The sequence below is a fragment of the Leptidea sinapis genome, chromosome 14 (assembly GCF_905404315.1).
Source record: "Leptidea sinapis chromosome 14, ilLepSina1.1, whole genome shotgun sequence".
Lineage (NCBI taxonomy): Eukaryota > Metazoa > Arthropoda > Insecta > Lepidoptera > Pieridae > Leptidea > Leptidea sinapis.
Window position 1 is genome coordinate 2,988,482 of NC_066278.1, and position 27,060 is coordinate 3,015,541.

Here is a 27,060-nt window from a genome sequence, read left to right on the forward strand (position 1 = left end):
GTAAACATGTGTCTGTATTAGTTACCTTTCATTATATGTATATCGAAGGAACAGTGAGGTTTGAGTGCCTTTTCCATGAATACCAATAAATATAAACATTAATATTAAGCTTCATTTGAGGTGTACGTAAGTATTTCCAATTTGACTTTCAATAAAATTGAAACGTTCCCTGCGACATAATTAAGTTGTCCGCTCCCAGGGAATGTAATTGTGATCAAATAATTAAGGTTGGGAATTTCTGGACGGCACACATGGCAACCCTGTTACTCGATGCGGGCGGGCTGAGTGACCTGCTGACCTACTGTAACCGCTTGATTACTGCACTGGATTGAATTGGACAAAGGATGAACACGACTAATATGATTAAATTGTGTGCTCTCCAAGGGCGTGTCTTATATATCGTCTTATTACGACAATTTACTTCACTTGTTCAGTTTACGTAGAAGAACATATGATTTTGGGTACCACAACGGCCCTTTTACTGCCGTGAAGCAGTAATGTGTAGGCATTATTGTGTTTCGGTCTGTAGGGCGCCGTAGCTAGTGAAATTACTGGGCAAATGACACTTAACATCTCATGTCTCGAGGTGACGAGCGCTATTGTTTTGCCGCTTAGAATTTTTGTATTTTTCAAGAACCCTGAGCGGCACTGCATTGTAATGGGCAGGGCGTATCAAATACCGTCAACTGAATTCTGCTTGTCTCGTCCCTTAATTTCATTAAAAAAAAACTAGTTCACAGTTGGCCAACGCCAGCGTCGCTCTCATCCAACACTAGAGGGATCAACTTGCGTATACCAAGTACACTTCGTACAGTTCTTATTGTAGTGAAAACTTCTTAAGCATCGTTGTGATTTGAAAGTCGATGAAACGAAAAAGCGAGACAGTAAAAAGAGTCAAATATATTATTTCATAAGATTTAACGTGGGAGAAAATGAGATAGGAAGCATTATACAGTGTTTTGGTATCAGGCGATCATAGTTGAAGAAGAGATCGTCTTATGTATGACGCGAATATACCTGACGTCATGCGCATATGCAATAGATATGGTAGTGGTGACAGTAATGTACCTACTTAATAGCGGTTGAAATCATGTGTCATCCTAGCAACATGAACCAGGACTTCATATGCAGCTTAGAAATTCATGCACAATGCAGGTTTCACTTCTGACATTAATTTCGACAACATTAAAGTACTTTTAATAAATATATATTACGTATATATAGTGTATCAATGTATGGATAATTAATTAAAAAAAGCGGTAATACGAAATAAATAAAATCCAAGGAAATCGAGAGGAATTTAATAGAGTCTACACCGTTTTTATTTTCTATCAAATTAAACACAAGCGAAGCTGCGGACGCCAGTTCACTTCCCGCCTGCACCGCACCAATGTTAACCTATGTTCAGAATTCCTACATTTATTCAACAAATATTCAGAGGTAATGTGTGTAACTGACCACATCGTATTGGGCTTAAACAGCTTACAAGAAGTTTCTCACGCAAATAGGCGCACAGTCGATGACGATATAACCCGTGCTTACCTTTTAAAAATGTTAGATTCTTAACGTTGAGACCTAATTCCTACCTTTTCTATAAGTTCCGCCAATTCGATACGATTTGTGGAGTATCCTACTAATATTACAAATGTGAAAGTTTGTATGTCTGGATGTATGTTTGAACTTCTTTAACGCAAAATCTACAGAATAGATTTTGATGAAACTTTACAATGATATAGCTTACACACCAGAATAACAAATAGGCTATAATTTATAAAACTATAGTGTGAATTATACAAAATATAAAAGAAGTGTGATTGTTACTAATGAATACAACTAGCGCCATCTCTTATCAACTAGCAAGCACAAGATCAATACAATTTATATGGCAAAACAACGTTCGCCGGGTCAGCTAGTATTATATAAGGTTATTCTCATATAACTTATAACGATGTGACAAACAAATTATATCCTTTTATTACCTAATATTTAAGTAATTTGTTAAACGTCGTAAGTCGCAAATGACATTTTTAATTGACCTTGTTTTTGTCGAAGATATTACGACTACAAGGCGACAGTCGTGCGTCATATATGTGTACATATAATATAATTGTAACTGGCAAATGCTCGACGTCTGTATAAGATATTTGACAAAAACTATTATTTATCCGATAAATAATTGACCATTGGGTTCTGACTCTTGACAAAATTTCCTGCATATCTCTTTTCGTTTGTATGAAATGGCTTATATTGTACTAGCTGATGCCCGCGACGTCGTCTGCGTAGAACGCTATGAAGCAGTAAAAATACTATAAGCAATTATATTATATTAATTAAATACTACCTCGCAGTTTGCAGATTTTTTTGACATTGACATATCATATTATTTTGGATATTTCACATTATAGCTTTATACATTACAGCCTATGTGTTATTCTGATGTATAAGCTATATTGTTGTAAAGTTTCATTAAAATCCATTCAGTAGTTTTTGGGCTAAAGAGCAACAAACATAAAACCAGACATTCTTATAAACTTTCGCATTTATAATATTAGTAGGATTTGGAAGCTATAGGATATTAGATAAGACCTATATTGGCGGAATTAAAACTCAAGAATAATCAAAAAATTTGTGTAACTCATTCCAAGTATTATATGTACTTTGATTTAAAGATATACAATAATATCAGTCCGGATGTTAATTATAATACCTACTGTAAATTATTAAATAAAACCTAGAGCTAACAATTATATTATCTCTCATTTATATATAAGTAGAAGTCGTATAAAAGTTTTATCTTCGAAAACTTAAGAGTCCAACGAAGTGTGCAAGTGATAATTTACATTAAAATTCAACAATGAAAGGAAGTATCAAGTAATGTGAAGGGGGAGTTTATGTCCAATTAGAGTTGAATGACTCACCGTAAGGACTAAGAGACATGACGTCACATACTGGGCAGGACTCGGCCGGCTTACCTGAAACAATCATCATTTTTATTTATTTTAAATACACGGATAAAAATTGGTTTGATTATCACACAAATTATTTAGCTCTCAACTAAATATATTTAATACGATATACATAAACAAATAAAATTTGAAAACAAAATTTTATGAACCCACCCAAGATGCGGGCCGCGAACCTACGAACCTCTCGCATTCCGTGCGGGTGTTCTTCCAACTAAGCTAACCGTTCGAGTGACGTATCGTCATAAAATCTTGTATGCTTTGTTCAACTTTCAGGTTGTGGCTTCATCTACAGGATCTACTTTACAGTTGATAACCTACCTGCTCAACCCCAATATTTGCATATTAGGAAATTGACTTGAGATGTCGCTCTTGTAAATCTAAACAATTTGTTATGTTTTTAAAGTGATAACCAGAAGTGATCACTTCTATGATAAATACAGTAATAAAATTTGAAAACAAAATTTTATGAATGATACGGGACTCGAACCCACGATCTCTCGCGTACCGTGCAAATATTATTATTAGATAGATGATTCCGTCTTGTTATTTCATTGTGTAACAACTAAATGTATTATAAAAGATTATACAATTTGTGTCACAATCAAGACAACGTAACACTCAATATCAAGATTAGAGAGTTAAAAGGAAAATTGTTTAACTTCACGTCAAACAAATAAACACCAATTAATTGTTCATTTTTGACCACGTTACGAGCTTTCTTGGACATTCCAAATAACTCATTCTGAATTGACAGGAAAAACTCTGCCCAAATAGTGATAATTGTAATTGTGTCCTTTGCACAGGATGCCAGCTTGATTATGGGTACCACAACGGCGTCTATTTCTTCTATCTTTTCACTATTGAGCAGTAATGTGTAAACAATGTTGTGTTTTAGTCTGGCCCGCTAAAGCTAGTGAAATTACTGGGCAAATGAAACTTGACGGTGGCTAGCGCAATTGTAGTGCCGCTAAGGAGTTTTGGGTTTTTCAATCATCCTGAGTGGCATCACATTGTAATGGGCAGGCGTATCAATTACCATCAGCTGAACATCCGTCTCGTCTCGTCCCTTATTTTGATAAAACTACTACTAAAACCAAGCTTTAGTTTACTGAATACAAGTCATAATTATTATCTTTACGACGACGTTGTTAGTGCTTGAACACTTGCAATATATCTAATCTTGAAAGACTTAGAGATCGAAATCTAATTAATACCCGATAGATATCAAGAAGCGATCTATTAACTTAACTTAATTGAGCATATTATTAACAGGCTTGTTTATCTGTGAGTTATGTTCCCACTGCTCCAACCAAACCCTCCGAATATTTGTTATATAAGCTATTGAGTTAATTGGACACTTATAAATGTTTGATGAATGTTCATTTATAAGAAACAATTATAGGGGAGAGATCAATGATATACAAACACTGCTATTTGGCCCTTATGAAGTTAAAATATATAAAATTATATTATATAACAATGACTTCAAAAGAGTGTAAGTTCGTTCTTAAATTCTAAATCGTAAATTTAGATTCCGGTACAACAGGTCCAAAAGTAATGCAAACATACATGTTTACATATTATATAAAATATTTGATACAAATAAAAATATTATAATAATATTCAAATATTATTTCCAGCAAGACTGCATCTGGACCCAAACATTTCTGGAAGTTATGTTCCGGACTTCAGTAGAAGAAAAAGCTCAGAATATGGACATTTTTACAACACCAAGTATTGTAAAAATGTACTATTTGACACGCTGATATCCTGATATCAAGTCGCTTAAATTTCTAGAACTAGCAGTGACTATATTTCCCAAGATAAATCCATACTATTCAATTGAACAGCGCGTCAATCCACAGAGTCTAAGCCAGACACATTAATGACCCGCATTAAATCCAAAGAAAGAAAAATGTTTTTTTATAAACACACATACACAAATGACAAAAATGAAAGAATTTAAAATTATAAAAAAAGAATAGAAAACATGTGGTGTTAAAAAAGGTGCCACTCAGCATGTGTTCCAACACAAATGTTTTGCAACGCTGATCTTCTGTGACCCCCGCGTGACACATGACCTCACCTGAATAAAATTCACTTGACTAATTAACATAAAAAACAATTACTAATAAATTTAAAAACTAGAACAAAACATACAGACTATAAAAAGTAATTACAAAAAAAGCTCAACATTTCGAATAAAACTACTGATTATTTTAATTATATATATATCTCTTCTTATATATACAGTAAAAGCTCCTTATTCGCGTTTTCACTATTCGTGGATTAAAGAAAAGCGACCCAATTCCTATTTTCGCGGCTACAGATTTATTCGCGGATCTAATCGGTACATAGATACACACATATCAATCAAAAGGATTCCAATAGGTGTTCAAGCCAATATCTATTGTAAATGCGTCGTCAAATGGACTATTAAAAAAGTAAAATTGACCTAAATACAACTACATGAAGGAGCCTTTTAAAGCTCTAAACTTCGATATTGTCTCATTCGAACATGGCGTGACTGGATTTGCCCTCTAAGCTCTATCCCTACTCCAAGATGGATTGCGCCTTACGACCAACATAGATCGTATCGCAGTTAGTAGCAATTTACACTTCGCGTTAAATCATTTCCACCATACATTTGGATTAAAATAAATAAATTCCGAGAAAAGTTAACCCTAACCCTTCAAAACAAACCGCATTTCAATAATAGACATGTACTTCGAGAGCTCTGGTCAAAAATGCCCAAGCTCCTTTAAATTAATCCGTTAAAACATTCATGGTGTTATGTTATGATTTGCTAAACTACCCACAAATTGAAATAATTACCATGTCATTACATACCACATTGATGTAACGTTATAATTTTATGTAAAATTCTCAAGCAAGTGAGTTTCGCTTTAATCTTATGAGAATACTTTTGTGTACTATGAATGTGATCTGTGTTCACAGATCCATCTTTTATGTTATGAGACTCACGAGACGATCAAGACATTCAGAAGCTGTTCTTTAGTGATGCGCCATGCCGTCCGCCCAATATGAACTCATTATATTGTTAGCGATCATCTCTCCATCCAGCCTAGTGAGCAGGCGGTTAGAGGTTCGAGTCCTAGACCTTCGGAGACGCGTCGGGGCCGTGAGCTACATTTTCGGCCTCTAAGGCCACCGCCCGGCTTCGCTGTAAAAGCCTTTAGGCGGCTATCAGCACAGAGGAGGATTTTAGTCGGTAGGGGGTGTTTACACCCGAGCCCGAGGTCTTCAATACGTAAATTTATTTTCCTCTCTCCAAAAAAAATCTTGATTGAACCCAAGCTGCGGCGACTTCCAAACTAAACACAATATTGCTTGACATGAATGTTTCACGTCAGAAAATGTGAGTTCGATAAATAAAGCGCTGAACATAAGGTATCAGATATTTTTCATTAAAAAATATCACAGTTTCCTACGCTTTTCGTCGCTATGTAATCCTCACTCACTCACTTAAAACTTATGGTGTTATTACTAAAAAAATAATTTAAACATGGCTTTCGACACGGGTTTTGTTATACAGTGACTTAACTATAGAAACGTCAGTGGCCTAACAAAACAATAACGCCGTCTAAGATAGAGTTTATCTTTTTCTATTACAAAACATTGTTTAGCTTGTATTTAGCCAAATCGTCGTAAAACAGAACATAAACTGAAGTGTACAGGAACAATTAAAGGAACGGAACGTAATTTTTGTCAGTTGTCATCTGTCTGTCATCATATAATCTTAATCTTCCGAATATGAGCTATCCGTTAGACACTTTAAAATTTGTACTCAAGTTACGAACAAGCTTTGCGACCTTTATTTATGGTTTTAGAAGGACGAACATTTACACTTTGTAACAGTCATCAGAACACAAGGGGGAAGGGTGCAACGCTTCACTGGTTATTGTCTCACTTTTACACTAGTCCACGTTCTAACCCCTCGCAATGTTAACAGAAAGTCTATATTACTATATTACTCTTACATATTATTTATCGTTCCCAAATCGGCAGTATCCAGGGCACTAGATTTTTCAAATACACCAACACCGAGTGTGCCGTACGGCACTCTACTCCCTCGCCAAGTTTTGATCCTTATTTTGTTAATAAGATGGTTTATTTTTACATGTTGTCACAGTTTGTTTCAATAGCTTTCTGATACATTCACTCAAATCATCCTAATCATAAGCAATCCATTGCTTTATCGTACCTTTGTCACTACAGAATTAAATGACAGGAAGAAGTAATTTTAAACTTGGAGTAACTTTTCATTGCGTTCAATAATATGACAGAAACAGAGCATCTCATATTGCATTCGGCCTACGGTATCGTTCGCAAAGAACTTACACAATTAATTGTTTACAGTAATATAAATCACATTCAGATAAATTTGGAATAAAATAACAACTAAATTATATTTTTTAAGGACAATAAATTATATCAATGTTTATCTAAATAATATTATCTAATCAACGATTTCACATTATGTTGTGAAATACAACAATCGAGTTATCACATGCTTATAAATAATATCGGATAAATAAGGAAATAAAGAAAGTAAGATAAGAGCTGACCCGACAGACGTTTTTATGAATTCGTCAATAATATTTCATAACATTAGCCTTATTTTGCAATATATAATCGCTGTTGTTATAATGACATTGTTTGACAGCAGAACTGTCAAACCGTGCTTCACTAAGGGTATGTTCCGATATGCACTGCGAGCACTGCACAGTGCTATCACTGTAGAAAATTCGTTCCGTTATGGACTGCCAGTATATTGCCGCAGTAAAAATATGACGTCATAAATCGCCGCCATAGTCTACTGTGAGCACTGGTGAGCGTTTTCGAGGTTAGGCGAGTAACTCGCAGTACTTTGATCACGTGATCTGTCAAAACCACTCGAGTGCCTAACGTTTTATAAACAATACCTACAGTTTAAACCAAAATATTTTTAATTTGCAGTACTCCAACGACGGCATTTTTTAAAGATCTAGAAAACTTTAATACACTCATTTGAATGGTGCGTCAAAATATGCGGCTGACAGTATACGGGATTGCGTTCCGTTTTAAATAGTAACCAATATAACTGGCTGTAAAGGAACGGCTTCACAGTATACTAAATTGACGTCACACTGTACAGTGGTCACAGTGCAAAACGGAACATACCCTAAATTCTCTCATAGAAAATACAAAACAAATATTGGAAATAAAAATTATTATCAGTTCCAAATCGTAATAGAAACTATCCTATCTCTCAAGTTGGACTTAACTGCATTCCATGAAGTAATCCCCATTAAAGTCCGTTCATTAATTTAGGATTTCACTGGAAACATTAGGACACAAGATTTATATATATTAAGATACGCAATGCGAAAAATTTTGATCACTTTTAAGAACACTATCGCACGGAGGAATGTTAGTCGTTGTGACAGACACACAGAGAAGTGCAGGAAGTTGAAATGAAGAACAATGTGACATACGAACGAGTACGTCGAAATATTCCATTACCTAAGAATAGACACAAGTCAGGCATGTATAAAACGTATAAAAGTAATTAGACAGTACAATGTAGATATTGCCAACGCGATAAAGGTTACGATCACACCCCGATAAAAGTTGTACATCTATACATATAAATAAAATTGGAGTGTCTGTTTGTAATACAAATTGAAATAACCGTTTTTTACTACATGTATACGAATATATATTATACTAGCTGACCCGGCAAACGTTGTTTTGCCATATAAAGTATAATTCACGCAATAGTTTTATAAGTAATAAAATATTGCCTATATTATACCCTGTACATCATTTTGTTCTATTGTCAATAGTTTTTGCAGCGCACACAAAAATAGGTTTTCGATTTTACACCTTGTGTTACAAAATAGCAATTTTATTACGGATCCCTAATTTTGAAAAAAAAAACATAGCCTATAGCCTTCCTCGATAAATGGACTACCCAACACTGAAAGAATCATTCAAATCGGACCAGTAGTACCAGAGATTAGCGCGTTCAAACAAACAAACACTGCAGCTTTATAATATTAGTATAGATACGGTACATACACCAATATAACATATTTTTTAAATTTTTTCTTTCTGTTTGTTCCGGCTAATCTCTGAAATAGCAGGACCGATTTTGACGGGACTATTATTGGCAGGTAGCTGATGTAATAAGGAGTGACTTAGGCTACGTTTATTTTAGAAAAAATATTTTATTTAATAAAAATAAATGAATGTTGCATTGTCCAAGAATAACTCTATAAATAATTTATATGGCAAAACAACGTTTGCCGGCTCAGCTAGTAATGTAATAAGAAGTAACGGTTTTCGGATTTTACTCTTTGTGTTACCATACCTATTTTGTTATTTACTGTATCCTCTTCTTCAATAGGTTTTCATTTGCTAGTGTTAAGATTTAAGTTTAAATGGGCTTATCCTGTCATTTCGTTAAGTACTTTTAATTTTTACACCATTATGCAACCGCATACTTAAACACCCTTATTCATAATGGTCCGCTAACATTAAACAGCCGCGTAGGAGTGTTTTTTCTCATTCTGACTAAGGTCAATAGAAGAAGACAGAGTGAGAATTAGCAATACTTTAAGTTAGAAGACTATTATGAATAAGGGGATAAGTATTTTGTGCTAATTTCAACTTGATACATCCACACGTTTCGAAGAAAAATAATGTTGACAGACTGTCTGACGAAGAAATGATCCTATAAGGACTCCTTTCTTCTCATAGAGGAAACCTAAGAAAGGATTTTATGTTGCATCTTTTTTTTTATTGTTCAAAATATGCAAGAAACAAACTACAAAATAATTTAAGCCATCATCATGAAACTTAAGTGTTTATGTGAGGAATAGCGACTTCACTTATTCTAAACTTTAAATATTTTAATATTTAATCATTATTATTCTAAAAATATCAAATTAAAGTAGAAAAAATTACATAAAAAATGATATTACTAGATGTTGAATTTCAAACTTAAAAGCAGGATTAGTATCTGTAGTAAATTAATATGATAACTTGCTCGCTCATAATAAAAACGGCGTTGGCACAGCCAGCTTATATTGGAGCCAAAAACACAATTTATTAGAGCTATGCGGTTTAAATACATATTGGTCGATACAGTGAAGGGTTAAATCAAATCTTAGAAGGTATTCTGGTCGTTTGAAACAGTTTTAATATAGAGATTTCACATTTTGTATAAACTTCTTATAGAGTGCGACAATTTTGCACTTTATGCTGTGTAGCGCTGCCCTGGCGTTCACAGGATCAGAAAATTCAACCTTTTTTCAACCAAATTTTTTTTTCATCCCCCGAGATTTTTTTTATATTTTTAGTATGGGACAAGACAAACCTAAATACAACAAAATATTATTAACTATACAGCATATAAAAATATAAAAAATAATTAATAATAAAATTACTAAAAAAGTTTACATATTTATTTAGAGTTTATGCAATTAAGGACTTATCTTCAAAAAATTTTTTCTATTCTATTTCGTTCATGGGGCACGCTGTCAGGTTTGGTATTTTAATATTTAAATAATATATTTGATCGTGTCAAAATTAATGTTTTGTTATTTATTCAGGATCCATTGACAAACGACATACTATCAGGGTCAGGGAGAGACTACGACGTGCTCTAAAAGTAAAGTGGGACAAAGTCAAAGTCAAAAAAATCTTTATTTACTGTAAAACTTTATAAGTTATTTAGTGCAAATCAGGAAGAAGTACATAAGTTACAATAGCATTCAAATGAGTATAACAATATTCATTAGAAAATTTAGAACATTGATTCCAACTATCTTTATCATTCAAATAATCTTTCACACTATAATAGGCCTTAGATGTTAATTTATTTTTTACGATACATTAAAATTTTTTAATAGGTAATATTTTAATATCATTTGGGAGTTTATTATAAAATATAACACAATCCACTTTAAAAGATTGAGCAATTTTCCGGAGCCTAGTGGAATTACGAGTTTATGTTTTTTTAAGTATTGGACAGAAATGTACATATAAAATGTCATATAATGACATGATGCGAAAGTCGTGGAAGTACGAACTATAAAAGTCATATAAAAGTTAAAAAGAATATCGTTATACAAATAGGATAATTAAGTATTGGTTCGCCAAATACATTTTTAACTACACAACCGTTTCAGAAAGATGCACAATATGTAGAAAATAATTTACGTCGCGGTTGTTTGCGACAATGCGTGTAGTGAGCCCAACTGCCCACAACAAGTGTGAAGCAGCTCAGAGGCGTCACTAACTTAGGCTGGGATAGAAGGAACTTAAACTTGCTCAACCTTTACTCACATGAAACTTAGCTGAGTGTGATAAAACGCGAACTTGGCCTTTGCATTGGGCTGCATTAGCATAAGCTCAGTATAATTTTAGATGTCTATTGATAATAAATTTTGACGTGGAGAGCATGCCATACAGAGACTTGTTGTTCAGAGAGTCAACGGCAGTAGGTCAAGAGGACGCTCCCCTATGCGCTGGACAGACCAGATCAAAGCCCTAACCAATACTCCCCTCAACACATGTGCCAGAGAAACAACAGCCAGGGATACCTGGCGTAGAATGGTCGTCTTTCGACGTGACCATGACTGCTCTGTCATGAGTAATCCGACGAAGAAGACTTGACAATAAAACATAATCAAAGACTACGCTTTGATTAAACTCAACTAAGTTTAACGTAAGTAACAGCCATTATAAAACACTATTTGATGGAAAAGAGTGGCCGTTGAGTTTCTTATATGTTCTTCTCACGAGCTCAACTTTTTACAAAGAAGGTAAATTCAGTAATTTAAAAGTAATATTTGTAGTGAAGTTTTAAACGAATTTTGTTTAAGCCTAATTGAATAAATATATTTGACTCTATAAAGTCTAAGTAAGGTTCAATATATCTCTATATATCCCTAGAGTTGTAGCTCCCATTTAGAATTCAGAAACACTCATTAATTGTCCGGTTAGTTAGTCATAATTTGTTTGAATATTTTATGAGTCTATAAACCGAACGTTCCGAGATTTAGAACCTTGTGTTTAAATTATGATTTCCACTATAATAATGATTAACTATATACTATTCTTATAATATTCGTTATTTCATTGAAATAATTGAGTTATTTTTATTACGTTTTAAGCATCTATGTGATTTGAAAGTCGATGAAACGAAAAAGCGAGACAGTAAAAAGGACAGACACATAAATTCATAAGATTTAACGTGGGAGAAAATGAGATAGGAATTACATTGTTTTATTATTATATTATTAATTATAGTGTTTCTTATGTTCGTGGTTCCCTTTGTGCTTTTTTTTTGCTATTATTATTATTATTTGAAGTATCACGAATTCTTAAAAAGATAACGATGAAATTCCGATAATTCTAAGTGGGGATTTTAATATAAATTTTGCATCAGACGCAGCGATTCCGTTGATTGAGTTTTTGAAGCCAAACTTAATTTGAAAATGTGCAGCAGTCGCACTGTACCAACAACAAGATCAAAAACAATTGGCACAGTATTCCAAAGATATGTGGACCATATTAAGACCAAAGTATTTATTTCATACTTTAGTTACCATAAGCATCTTGTATCATTTACCGAAAATGTAAGCTCTGAGTCTGAATAAATCTATACGAATAAAATGTAAAATAATTATAAAACTTTGTATCACTATGATCATTACTAAAACCTACAATTATCTTCTTCCCGAAATTTTACATTATCTTGAAGCCATAATTTTTGAAGGTTTCACTTCTACTACTAAGGTTTCTTTAATATTATTTGGTTTGCTGTATGTATGCTCTGTTTCAGGTTCCTTACTGCAATAGCAAGTTGATCCAACTAAGCGATAGTTTATAGAAGAAAATGATACAAGTATAGTATAAGGTTTTATTAAAAAAAAATATTTTTAAGTAAATCATATCAGAACTACTTACCCCTTTATTCATAATGGTCCGCTAACTTTAAACAGCCGCTAAGGAGTCTTTTTTCTCATTCTGACTTAGGTCAATAGAAGAAGACAGAGTGAGAATTAGCAATGCTTTAAGTTAGCAGACTATTATGAATAAGGGGGTTAATCGTTATTCAAACAGCATCAGTACCGAATAAGTGCCATTTGTTTAATTTGAAAAGCAATTCAGTTCAGCGGGAACAAGATCGGAAATGGTTTCCCATTTTCCTGTTACACTTCGTCCGGGAGATTCATGAGTCATCTGGCTACACCCGTGACGTCATTCGCTTTCGGCACACCGCGATGTTTCAGTTTTGCTTAGTATATATGTATATAGTAATAAAATTATATAATTATTATGACTACTTATTATATATTTTTTAAATATTCTAGTATGTCTCAATGTAATATATTATATCATATTCACACATATTTTGTTAATTAAAGCAAAAAAGCCATAAAAAGCATATCGAACTAGATAACCATCCTGTCAACTTTTTTAATGAAAATATAGTCTAACTAGCTGACCCGACGGACGTTGTTCTGTAGATAATTAAATAAAAACTGTTTTATAGAAAATTGCTAATAATATTTCAAAACATCAAGAATTATTTCGTAGTAAATGCTCCCTGTTGTTATAATGAAATTGTATCACAGCAGAACTGTCAAAATGTGCGTCAATAAATTCTCTCATAGAAAATATGTCCATACAAAAAAAATTTTGAAAATAAAATGAATTATGGGTCCCAAATCGAAATAAAAACTATCCTATCTCTCAAGTTGGACTAAACTGCACTGCATGAAGTAATCCCCATTAAAATCCGTTCATTAGTTTAGGGAGTCCATCGCGGACAAACAACGTGTCACGTAATTTATATATATTAGATTAAATATATGGAAAAAAATAATTGTACATTAATTATGTTCGAGAACTTCCACAGCTCATGTCTCAGGTTCATCTAGAAATAATGATAAAAGGCTATTTTATTTTTGACAATGTCTAAAAAAGTATACGATTGTAACGTATCTTCTCTCAAGTTATCTCGCTCACAATAATATATTTTTTCATTCGAATTCTTTCGTTTAAAATTATCTACTAACTAGCTGACCTGGCAAAAGTTGTATCGTCACATAAATTAATAAAAAATTGCAAATCATATGCTATAAAGGGCCATATAGATCTATATATTTAATATACAACAATATATTTAAGGTATTTAATTAGATAAGGATTAATGCTGTATTGGTTAAAATCGCTTAAAAATTAGCCATTATTTGTCGTAAAAAGTAAATGACAAAAAAACGTTATTGTGGGATATCCATAAGAGACAGACATATACCATAGCGGAGTTTTCTGTAGACCTTTTCAATGTGTTCAGCCGGCGTTTGCAATGTAAGCTGAAAAAATGTAATTATTTCCGACATCATATTAGAAACCACAAAAATAACAGTTTTTCTCCACTATTTAATGGATGTTATTATACATATAAGCCTTCCTCTTCAACCACTCTGTCTATTAAAAAAACCGCATCAAAATCCGTTGCGTAGTTTTAAAGATTTAAGCATACATAGGGATTTAGGGACAGAGAAAGCGACTTTGTTTTATACAATGTAGTGATATTGTCCTACGGAATATAAGATATTATATAATATAAGTGAATTTCACGTTATAATAATTAAAAACTATTCCAACAATAATACCGACTCCAATTGACGAGGTTACAGGTTAAAATTTATAAGTATTTTCTGCAACATTTTGAAATTTGAAGTACCATTTTTATTAAAATCCTTTAACTATATATTTGTTGTTATATTACCAAAGTAAGGAGTTCTGTCAATTTCTCTTTCAGATCAAATGTTATATTTCAATACAGGAATCTCAGATTTAAATTGTGATAGATATTTATTTACTTATTTTTATGAAAATATGGGTTGAGACGAGCAGTAATTGATAAGCCAAGCCAATTTCAATGCAGTAACGCTCAGGATTCTTGAAAAGCCCAAAAATTCTGAGCGGCACTACAATTGCGCTCGTCACTTTGAGACATAAGATGATAAGTCTCATTTGCCCAGTAATTTCAAAAGATACGGCACCCTTCAGACCGAAACACAGTAAAGTTTACACATTACTGCTGAAGTAGGTGCCGTGGTGGTACCCATAATCTAGCCGGCATCCTGTGCAAAGGAGCCTCCCACTGGTATATCCTTTCAAATAAAGCTACATTCCTGCTCTATTTGAAGTGGTTTGGTAAATACGTAAAATTTAACTGATTTCTATTAAATATATTGTGGTAGGCTATCAAAATTGTAGTTCGACGAAATAGCCTGAGAGCCGGCGCCGGTCGTACACGGATGTACGAACAACGAGGTCGACAGATCGACAATCACTCGCCGTAAGCGACAAGCGACATTCATTATTATTAACGAATCACTGCTCGCCTATTACTCTTGCACGGATTATCTCTTACTGTTAGAGGAGCAACTGAAATGTAAATAAATTTATCATTTCGTATAACTGGGAGCGGCTCTAATCATTTGGGTAACAGGGTAAATGATCCATTACAGTCGCATACTATTTTAAAATGTCTTGTTTGAGAGGACACTGAAAGATTTTTAGAACTGGCCACTTGTAAGCAATATGGTAGAAATAAGCTAGAATTTTGAAAATGGAACTCTGCCAATAACGTATGATGGGTTGTGGATACTCCTCGATCATTATCAATCTATTAATTAAGTATTCTTTTTGTCCCTATTTCGTATTCTTACTTGCCTGAATACGCTGACATAATGCGTATCTAGTACGATGTCCAGGAATATTGCTCAGGCGCTTAGAGCAACCTCATCTCTCGCTCTACTCTTAGTTCTACTAGGGTCAACCCATTGTAAGCTTTTTTATAATGGCACCCTTAAATTTTAATTCCTGATTCGATCGGGAAATGTACGCCTATCCAACTCTTCCGAATACTTAATTTCACATTCTCCGTTAATACCTACATATGAGCGTCAGTATCGCGGTAGATTCAACCGTTGACCGACACCACGGAGCCCCTGGTTCGAACCTCACCAGCTTCGTAGCAATGTATTTTCAGTTTTCGAATTCATATGTTCTTTTATCCGACGGTTATAAGGTCAGCAAGGTTATTGTGATATGGGGCGCGGTGATACCATCGGTCGATCCGTATACGTGTGCTCATTTGTCCTACTCTCCCAAAAAATGAGGCAACTGGCAGTATTAAGTAGGCAATATTGTTACTGAGTGGTGGAACCCCGCATCTTCTATAATATTTAGCGAATTTTTTATATATCATCAATATTTATAATCGAATCTTATTTTATTACTGAAAAACAAAAACCACTCAAATTTATCACAAAATTTCTATATTATTTATTGTATTAAGTATTAGTGAAATAATTACCACTTTTAATAGTATAGTATCATTGGCTTAAAGTGATAAATTATAATTTCAGTTGACATAAGTCGACTTTGATGTAGTTGTGGACACAAATAATAAGGTAAGCGACAACGCTGCGTGCGTACAAAAATTTACAATTTCAGCACTTCTCCATGTCATTGTCAGGTGAGCAGTTGTCCATTCGAACCTCTCATATAAAATAAGATTCAGATAACTTGAACAGTTGATAGAATTTCGATAAAATCTATATAAATCTTATTTATTGCTCCAACAGAATATGATCACTAAACTTCTTAAAACCCTAACACAGATATAGTATTGTCTTTAATTAACGCGAGTGTTACACATTTAAATAAAACACCTTTAAAGGATTAAAACGCGTGTAATTGTAACGGTCTTACATTAGATGTATGGGTAAAAGTTACATTTTTATTTTAGTTAACCCGACGTTTCAAGACCTTTCCAGATCTCGTTTTCAGGGCGACTGTAACATTTACGCAAACATCTAATGTAAAACCGTTACAATTACACGCGTTTTAATCCTTTAAAAGTGTTTTATTTAACACAGATATCTTTTCAGGTATCCCCTTGATTATATTATTATTTTGAAATCATTCTTAAACTTTGTGACTACAAAGCAGGAAGTAATATTCAGTATTACAACATAAAATATCACATAAATATTGATTAATTGATTACCAAACCACTCGTGGCGTGAGATCAACCTGTACTTGACAGTAAGTAGTTCTTTCATATTTCCTGTCCCAGCATTTATTGTAATAATAAGCAAGTATGACTACTACTACTACTTTGAGTCTCGTACCAGATTTTGGCGAGACAATACGTCCTGAGACAAATATTGGCGGAATTAACACTAAAGAAAACTCAGATCATTTGTATAATTATGGATTTCCGCAAAGTAACGCCTACTTCTATATTTTTTTTAAAGCAAGTATGTTACAGTTACACTTATGTCCCACAAGCACACAGCCGGTCTGAGGTTCGAGTCTCCTTAGGAGACGCCCCGCGACTGTTGTTGCGTAGTCTTTGCGGCCTCCACGGCCCACGTCCTACTTCGCTGTGAGAGCCAGGGCTGCTAACAGCACAGAGGAGGAGACAGTCCGACATATTACGCCCCGTTCCGGGGCGTAAATACGTAACAGTATTTCCTCCTCTCAAAAAAAAAAAAAAAAGGTACACTTATATGATGGACTATAATTTGAAAAGATAGTGGGCTGCGTCAAAGTGGTTGAGAACATAAACATTGAGCTAAGCGACAACCACGTGTGACGGTGTGTGTAACGCACACACCTTATCTAAGCTTATCTTAGCTGTGTGCGTCACACGTCGTCTCACTCAACCATACTTACCATCCGATTTTTCGATAATTCACGATATTGCATGATATTCTATTGCGTTCCGGAAAATGCTTTAATGAGTTTGTTTTAAAGCCTAGAAAAATATTATTATATATTCTACCAGTAGGAGGGTCCTTTGCAGGATGCCGGCTAGATTATAGGTACAACAACGGCGCTTATTTCTGCCGTGAAACAGTAATGTGTAAGCATTACGGTGTTTCGGTCTGTATGACGGGCGCCGTAAGCTTTACCTTGTTTTAGCTTTGATATAATGTCTCAAGGTGACGAGCGCAATTGTAGTGCCACTCAGAATTTTTGGGATTGGGATCCTGAGCGGCACTGAATTGTAATGGTCAGAACGTATCAATTACTATCAGTTGTACGTCCTGCTCGTCTCATCTCTTTTGCCATAAAAAAATACCGAGTTCATTTCAAATTTATCATGTACCAAAATTAGATTAAGCATGATTTTAATTAAAATAATTGTATACGTAGTATCTTAATGGATTCATGAAATTGAAACCAACTAATAGACTTTTTAATAATATTTCAATATTGGACTTGTTATAAACTATCAAGTTTATATTACAGCACAGTAATCACCAATATACCTAATATACCGAAGGCAAGAGTGTAAATTAATTAAAACTAGTGGTTTTAACCGTTAGCGCTAAAAATAAAACACATTAAACCAACAAATAGTAAGCAGGTATTAGTAAGACAGTTTCAATAATAGCTGAATGTTAAAACAAGGTTGGGTTAACAATAGAACAGATCTGAACAGCAGGAGCGATGTATAAGTTAATACTGAATATATAATCAGGTACTACATATATGAATGTATGAAAGTGATGCACGATCTTGAGATTGGCGGAGGAACCTATAGGCGACATGTAACGATTGCACCCACCATTCATGACCCGTGGTCACTACACATAGATATCATAACTATGGTTCACATCGCACGTGTCATGCATGTGAACTGGCGCTGCTTGGAGGGATGATCATGTCATAAACGCTGCCTCATGTTGTTCAGTAAAAAGTACTTCGATAAATCCAGGATCCTGATGTTTGTTCCCAGTGAACGCCTAAACTAATAAACGGATTTTCATGGGGATTACTTCATGGAGTGCAGTTGGACATAAAAACGTAAATAGTCACCAAATTTCGTGATTTCGAAAAAATGATTTTGGAATAGATAAAAATAAAAAAGCAAAATCTTGGTTTTTTGAATTTTTCACATAAATTTTGAGGTTATGTGAAAAAAATGTAAAAACATAAGTTGTAGATCTTTTTATGTATTGCAAGAGAATGTGAGCGGCACGGGGGGTGATCACTTAACACCAGGTGACCCGTACGCTCGTTTCTCCTCCTTTTTCAAAAATAAAAACCTCTCAGCTAGTGCTGGAATAGATCAGTAACATGTTAATTGATAGTAAGATATATGACACACACTATCTCGCGGATAAAAAGATTCAATTGTAGAGCACGGACAAGTAAAAAAAAGGACTCCGTGTCACCTTACATAACAGTGTAGCACCAAAACAAGCCTATTAACGTATAAATACATAGCCCCCCACACACACTCACACTACTACAGACCGATAGGCGGCCATTATGAGAATTGTCATCGTCTGTGACAGATCAGTTTGCGTAAAAATGCCGTCGTGCGTTGTGAAAAAGTGTAAAAACGATACTATATGTATAAGTATTTGTGGCCCTATATTATTTAAGGGAGCAAAAATTGTGTAACTAGAATTCCCCGTAACCGCACACACACTAGTATAGCGGTGCTTCACTTGCGAATTCACGGCGCGTAGTCCTTCTTTTTTTACTCGTCCGTGTTGTAGAAATATTAATATATAAATAAATAGAAATGGAAAATTCCATAACAAAGAGCTCATTAGGAACCTCTCAGTTACTATTGAAACAGATTAGTAACATGTTAATTGAGTGCAATATCTAATCTAGGTGCGCAATACTCACCGACGTTGGTGGGATTTTGAAGCGGATATAATGAATAATCACCTAGTTTCAACAGATACGCCGAGAGGAGTACGGCTTCATGTCGAGGGTCCACCTGCCCCGGAGGATGAGCCGCCGGTCTCATCAGGGAGCTGATAGAGAAGTCCGTATTGCCCTGACCGCACCACTCCACACTGCACAGCTTGCATTCCTCTTTCATTGTATAAATAAATACTCTATCCGTTTTTTTTTGTACTCGGTTTGTACTGGGCACTGATAAATCACATATAAAAATATCCGGAATAACACATCACAGTTTTTATCACAGTTTCTGCAATCTGAGTTCAATCCAAACTTATAATTAAGGCACAGTTTGTTTTTTATATTAATTTGTCACTTTCCGCACTTAAACCTACGAACAACAATAACAGAACTTCAATGAGAACACGTGGTTTTCTTTGAGTAATGCAAGTAGGTTTTAAATTACTGATTAAAATAAAATGCTTAGTACGAGTAATATCGTTGAAAGTGGAAACGCACGTATACATTTTTTGTAATTGTAGCATGGTTTTTTTTAATGAAAATAAGGGACGAGGCGAGCAGGTCGTTCATCTGATGGTAATTGATACGCCCTGCCCATTACAATGCAGCGCCGATCACGATTATTGAAAAATCCAAAAATTCTGAGCGGCATTACAACTGCGCTCGCCACCTTGAGATATAAGATGTCAAGTGTCATTTGCCCAATAATTTCACTAGCTACGGCGCCCTTCAGACCGAAACACAGTAATGCTTCCACATTACTGCTTCACGGCAGAAAAAGGCGCCGTTGTGGTACCCATAATCTAGTCGACATCGTGAGCAAAGGAGCCTCCCACTGGTGGTGCATCCATCTTCAGCAAATACAACCAAATAACAATTGGCACTAAGCAATCCACACATTAGACTACTGTTACAACTCCGATCAATCTATTGAGCCGCCAGTGACCAAGCTAGCTGCAAAGTTAGCGAAACGTGTGATAAGTAATAGAAAACGTAAGCATCCATCCCTACTAGTGGTAAGAGACTCAAATTTACGTAATAAATACACGCATTTTTTATTTAAGTAATAAGTTTAAAGGAAGGGTGAATATACGAGAGTGGCATCATTTATAATGTACTAGCTGACCCGACAGACGTTGTTCTGTTCATAATAAAAAAAAAACTCTTGCGGGTGGAATTTCGTAAAATCCGTTCTTAGCTGACCTCCACTCAGTGAAAAGAATATTCCTACCAAATTTCAAGTCTTTAGCTCTAATGGTTCCAGAGATATCGTGATGAGTGACTATATACGTGGAAATCTCTTATATATATATTTGTAATAATGTATGTACCTCTATCGCATTGGAATATTCTGTAATGATAGTGTGTATTTTGATAAAATAAATAAATAAAATATAATATGTAATGTATGTTATAATATGTTGCCATTTTAAAGTAATGTATATCGACTCTACCGTCTTTCTTAAACATCGGAAACTCGGAATAAATTCACTTAGGTATTTTCATGAACAGAATACATAATGTTAATAAGTACGCAATAGTTTTTTCTTTGCCTTACACGGTGCCGCAAGATGCATAAGTAAAATAATACGATTGAAAGGATAAATACAGTAACATAACATAAAGTAATGTATTAAAAATAATCTACAAGTAACGGTAACTTGAACCAACCGCTCCTTCAGCTGACCTTTAACAATTTAAACTTCGACGTCACGTGACATATTACTGAAGGGCGTCACAATTTACAATCGATTGCTTCATAAAAATATATGGGGAAAAGTTTGATCACAATCACCGGCTAAATGAAAATTGTGTTCTTCTGACGGTGCAAGTGACGTATTTAATAGTTTTATTTTCTCAAAATTGATTCCTTTGGAATTATTTTTGATGTCATTTCTAATATACTAGATACTACTACCGCTTCGGAAACAAATGGCGCTCTGAGAGAGAAGAAAGGTCGCAATAAACTCTCCCAGCATTCATTTTTTGTGCTCTTTTAATGAAATATACAATGAAAATCTAGTACCAGGCTGTCGGATCACTTAGATATTCAGCTGTGGAGTAGTAGGATTTACGACAGAGCCTTTTTTAATAATACATTTAAATTTATAGTGGCTGGGGCTTTATTACATAAGTGTATACATTTACCCTTTAAGCTATTATGTATCTTTTGAAGCCTACTAGAATTAGTTACAAGCAATCGTTTATTTCAAGTGTAATAATAATGAAAATCACTATTAAGAGCAAAAAGGTGACGATTTTTGTGAATTGCGAATGGTGTTTTGGATAGTCATCCATAAAGATTGATAAACTTTATAGATGACTATCCAAACTTTAAAGTTCCAAAACGATCTGCGCGTATTCCATGTCTATTTTCGATCAATTCCTCAAATAATAATGTATCGCATAGCAACCCGATTATGAGGATTTGTAGAGAATTTATTTAAGTGTATGCTAAATTTGATATATTCCTTACAAATAAAACCTTAAAATACACTTGTTTAAAAATACTCTTCGTAAAATTTGCTAGTTTACGTAAAATAATTAAATGTTTAACTTAAATTTCATTATAATGTAATTTCAGTTCTGTCCACTTATTATTTGTTCACTGTATTTGGTGAATGATTTTTAATTGGATCTCAGGATCACAAAAAAAATGCTGTACATGTTATTTGATGATAGTTTTATCTTGTTATCTGTTGTACCTAATTGTAACTAAATAAATATATATAGCACATATTTTGTCTGCTAATTGTTATTGTGTAAAACAGCTTATTCGTATGAAATATCTGTGTGCAGTTTTGTTAAAATGTTAGGGAATAAAACGCTTAGCTCGGTGTAATGTCAGTAAACTGCAATGCGGTTCTTGGCAGGTCACAAGGTGCAGTGCCGTCGCAGTTTTGATTATCAAGTATTTTCTATTGTTCCATAATGATTTAACAATTATTAATATATCGTTCTGAACAGTCACGTTAATTACTTATTTGTTGTTAACCGACTTCCAAAACGAGGAGGTTCTCAATTTGATGGTATAATTTATGTATTTATTAACCGATTTACGTGATTCTTCTATATTTTGATGCGGAATAATTACCATAAAATTTGATATAGTTTGGCCCAGTAGTTTTAATTTTATGAACATTTGTTTTCCGTGGACTATGTAATTTTATTTATTAGCCCGTGTCCCGATAAGTGTGCTACCTGTCATTCATAGCTAACAAACGTTCTTCACGTTATGTCACTGTCTCACAAGAACGTGAAATAGTTTCGAACAAGAAATAGTGTTCCGTTCTCGTTTATTGGGATCTATATTGTTTAAGGCACGCGGCATCTTTCGTAGGACTACCCATAGTCTACTTAAAAATGACTATTTAATATATGACAAGACAAAATAACGAAATACTATAGTTTACCTGATGTTATCGAGAAAAAACCTACTGCAGTTTACGATACAACCTATTACAGCCACTAAAACGTGAAAAATAAATAAAAACTACGTTTAAAAAAACTGACTTCAAAAACGATAACATATATAAATAATAGTATTTTATAATTAATATTAAAGGTACTAACTAGGCTTGCAAACTAATGTTACATATTTTTATTTCTTCAAATTAAATTGTTCTTAATGTTCTAAAACCATCTTCCGCCGATGTTTTCGCTTGCAGATTTAAAAAAAAGGATTACAAGCTAATTTGTTGTTTATAATATAATAAATTATTTCGTAACTATATTTTGTTTTTTTTTAAATTGATAAATACTGTGGGGAGTGTTCCGAAGAGCTGTTTAACCTGATTTCTGCCGCCGAATTCCACCTTCCCACGACACGACAAGTTAGGTTATCATCCCCACCATCTGGATGTGTGGCGGTCCTCCACAGTGCGGTATTCAAGGACCTTTCTTCAACGTACTACTAAGCTGTGGAATGAACTTCCTTGTGCGGTGTTTCCGGGACGATACGATACGACATGGGTACACCTTCCTTAAAGGCCGGCAACGCTCCTGTGATTCCTCTGGTGTTGCAAGAGATTGTGGGCGGTGGTGATCACTTAACAACAGGTGACCAGTACGCTCGTTTGTTCTCCTATTCCATAAAAAAAAATACTTACATTTACATATTTCAACTACAGTATATTGCGTAACTGTTTAATATACCATTGTAATTGAGATCTGACGCACACATATATTATTAGCTGGGTTATCAATCAACACATTCGCGGATAAGTTAGCAAGTGTTACATATATGGTTAATCAAATTAATTGTGGCCTTCATAATTACTAATCATTCTGTGGCATGGCCGAAGCTGTTTTCCGACATTATTCAATGCCAGTATTCCATCTGCCGCACCGGCCGGTTCGACGTTAGGCTGCCTCATTTAAATAGTTATGATCACTAAAGTTATTTTTTTTGTGAATCAAAGACAAACTTGTCCTACAAGCTGTTGAGTTAAATAAGTAATAAAACATGACATCATTATTAAATTTTATGAAGAATCTATCATTTCTATATCAGAATCTTATTTATATTATGTAAAAAACACAGGAATTTCGCTCATGGAATCTGAAATATTTAATATTAGCGCGTACTTATATGCCATACGTAATAAAGTACGAGACACCGATAGTACATTTGACTCAACGACGAAATCCACACGATCTCATTCGATTTCTCGCCTTATTTTGTTATTAGTAATTGCTATTTTACTTTGAACTTATAATAGAATAAAAATCCGTTAAATTCTGTACAAATTTGACCTAACAGAATGGGATGTTGGCATACAAAAGTGACCGGAAAAATGTTGCGGGACTTCAGCCTTTATCGGCCACCGACGTGATAGTGAAGTGCGCAGAATTTTTTTTTCGAAGTATTACACAATATTTGGTAAGTTGATAATATATCTAGACTATATTTCCAAGACATTAGCATAATTATAATAGCATGATAGTTTTTATTTATATAAATTGGACTTGAAATAGCGTCTATTCAAATATAATAAGGACTAATGTGTTTAATTCTCTTAAAAAATTTGTTATTTTGTCCAAATATAGCAATAGGAAATTTAGTTGAATTTGATATCGTACACAAGCGATCAGGTACTTCAAGGTCGATCAAGGTGAATGGATTATTTTTAGTCTTTTGTAATAAATATCTCAAATTATTACTATGTAAGCATGCATATTTTTAGTTTTATTTTAGAAAGAACTTAAGTTAGACGGACTAAGTTTTTTAAATATGTTATATTTAATATAACATAAGTAAAAAATAGTCTTACTTATTAGTTAAATGATAATGTAATGGGAATTTACACAATTTGGAACAAGTAAGTTACCCCAGAGCCGAAAAAAAAAAGATTAATGCGCGTCATTACTGAGCAGTATATGAATGGGTCGCGAGTTGAAAAAAAAAGCACAGTGCGCATCGCTTTGTACAATCGATTAGTTTTCGTTATTATTTAAAAGTATTTTGCTATTTTTAAGCCTAATAGTAAGATAAAATCCAGTGGTCGGTGACCGAAACTTATATTTCATATAAAATAGCGGTCGCAAGCTAGCTCATTGGTCTAAACAAATAAACTAATAAAAGTGGTCGTAAACCGACATTTTGGGTATGTTTTCACTAGGAAAAATATTTTGTTTCATACCCAAACTAGACTATATTTATTATTAATTTACATTTACATTTTCTATATATATGTTGCGTGTACAGAACATTTTTTTTAGCCATCTGAAGTGAAAAATCCAGTTTAATGGTCGCTAAGGTGCGCAACGTTTTAAAAAAAAGCAATATGACACATAGATTTCAGTTAAGTTTAAGGAGAAATATAAAATGATCATTAAAACTTTAAACCCATACCTATTCTCTTAAGCTGATGGGGAGCGTTTTCTACACCGACCTCGTCTAAATAACAATATCTGGACGACGGAGCCTTGCTCGGATTTTTAAGAATGTACAAAACTTGAACAAAAGAAAAACTAATGGGATATCTGGATTCGAACCGGGGTCTTCTGCTTTCCGGATCACCCAATGCCCCATCTGAGCTATTATAGTATTCTTTATAGTGGCAAAATTTTTCTTTGTATTCTAATGTTTCTGTATAAAAATAATGACACACTTTTTACACAAATTATCTTGCCCCAAATTAGGCATACATAGCCTGTGTTATGGGTTGCAAGACAACGATATATTTAATACTAGATACTTACTTAAACATACATAAATATATATAAACATCCATGACTCGGAAACAAATATTCATATTCATCATATAAATGCTTGCACCTACCGGGATTCGAATCAGGGACTCTACTCTAGCTTAGTAGGTAGGATCGCTAACCACTCAACTATACAGGTCGTCAGGTTGTATGGAGCATAGTACTTAGTAGAATGTAGCAGTTTCTCAAAAAACGGATCAAACTACATTTTTTAAAATTGAAACCTAGCTAGATCGATTTCTCGTTCCGGAAACCACCTGTACACTAAATTTCATTAAAAACGTTGTAGCCGTATCTGTAATAATATATATTAATAATAATAATATATAGTAATACTCGTTTATAGATTAAATATGTTATGTCGTCGTATTAGAAAATTGAATTTGTTTTCCATTTGGTTCGTTGCGAGCGGTCTATATCGTGTACGGCGCAGTTTGCCGGCGACCTTGAATTATAACACAAACACACGTCACGTGGCCATTGCAGACTCATGTCATAATGCATTGAAAACTGCCAGTTAATTCTGGATACATACTGAAAACCATATGACGTAATTAGAGTTGGCAACTTTTATTAGACGAAATAGGGTATATCTGATTTCAAAGGAGGTAAATAAAGAGTACGGTCTTCCAAAAAAGAGTATCACTTATTTTATATTTTAAAAAGGTATTTTTTGTAGTTTTTTCAGTAGATAACAATTTTCATGGTTTTTATAAGAATTGTGTAAAAAAGAGTATTTTAGCATAATCTATTAGTGTTATAGATTATAGAGTACGCCTATATGATATAGAGAACAATACTCTATTTTCGAATACGGTTGGCAACCCTAGACTTGAACTTACTTAGAATGTACTCGCAATATATATATAATGGACTAAACTCACCAGGTTGCTGAATTACAAAAAAAAAAATCCGCTATGTACTTACTTTTAGATCTGTACTAATATTATAAAAGCTTACTCATAAACCAAAAAGCTGTTTCACCAATTTTATCCAGTCGAATGGTTTATTGTCACAAAAACACATATAAATGGAAAAATCAGAGTATTAAAAACCGAGGATGTGATATACGAACATACGGCTGTATATCCTTACTAATAGTATAAAA

General features: G+C 33.9%; 1 protein-coding gene across 1 annotated transcript in view; it reads right to left on the reverse strand.

Moving 5' to 3' along the window:
- The window catches only part of LOC126968060 (uncharacterized), a 117,669-nt gene that overhangs the window by 79,576 nt on the left and 11,033 nt on the right, over positions 1-27,060 (reverse strand). The window contains exon 2 of the mRNA XM_050812863.1: positions 2,919-2,972. Within this exon, the coding sequence (XP_050668820.1) occupies positions 2,919-2,937 (19 nt within the window). The 5' untranslated portion in view covers positions 2,938-2,972. The remainder of the gene's footprint in view (positions 1-2,918; positions 2,973-27,060) is intronic.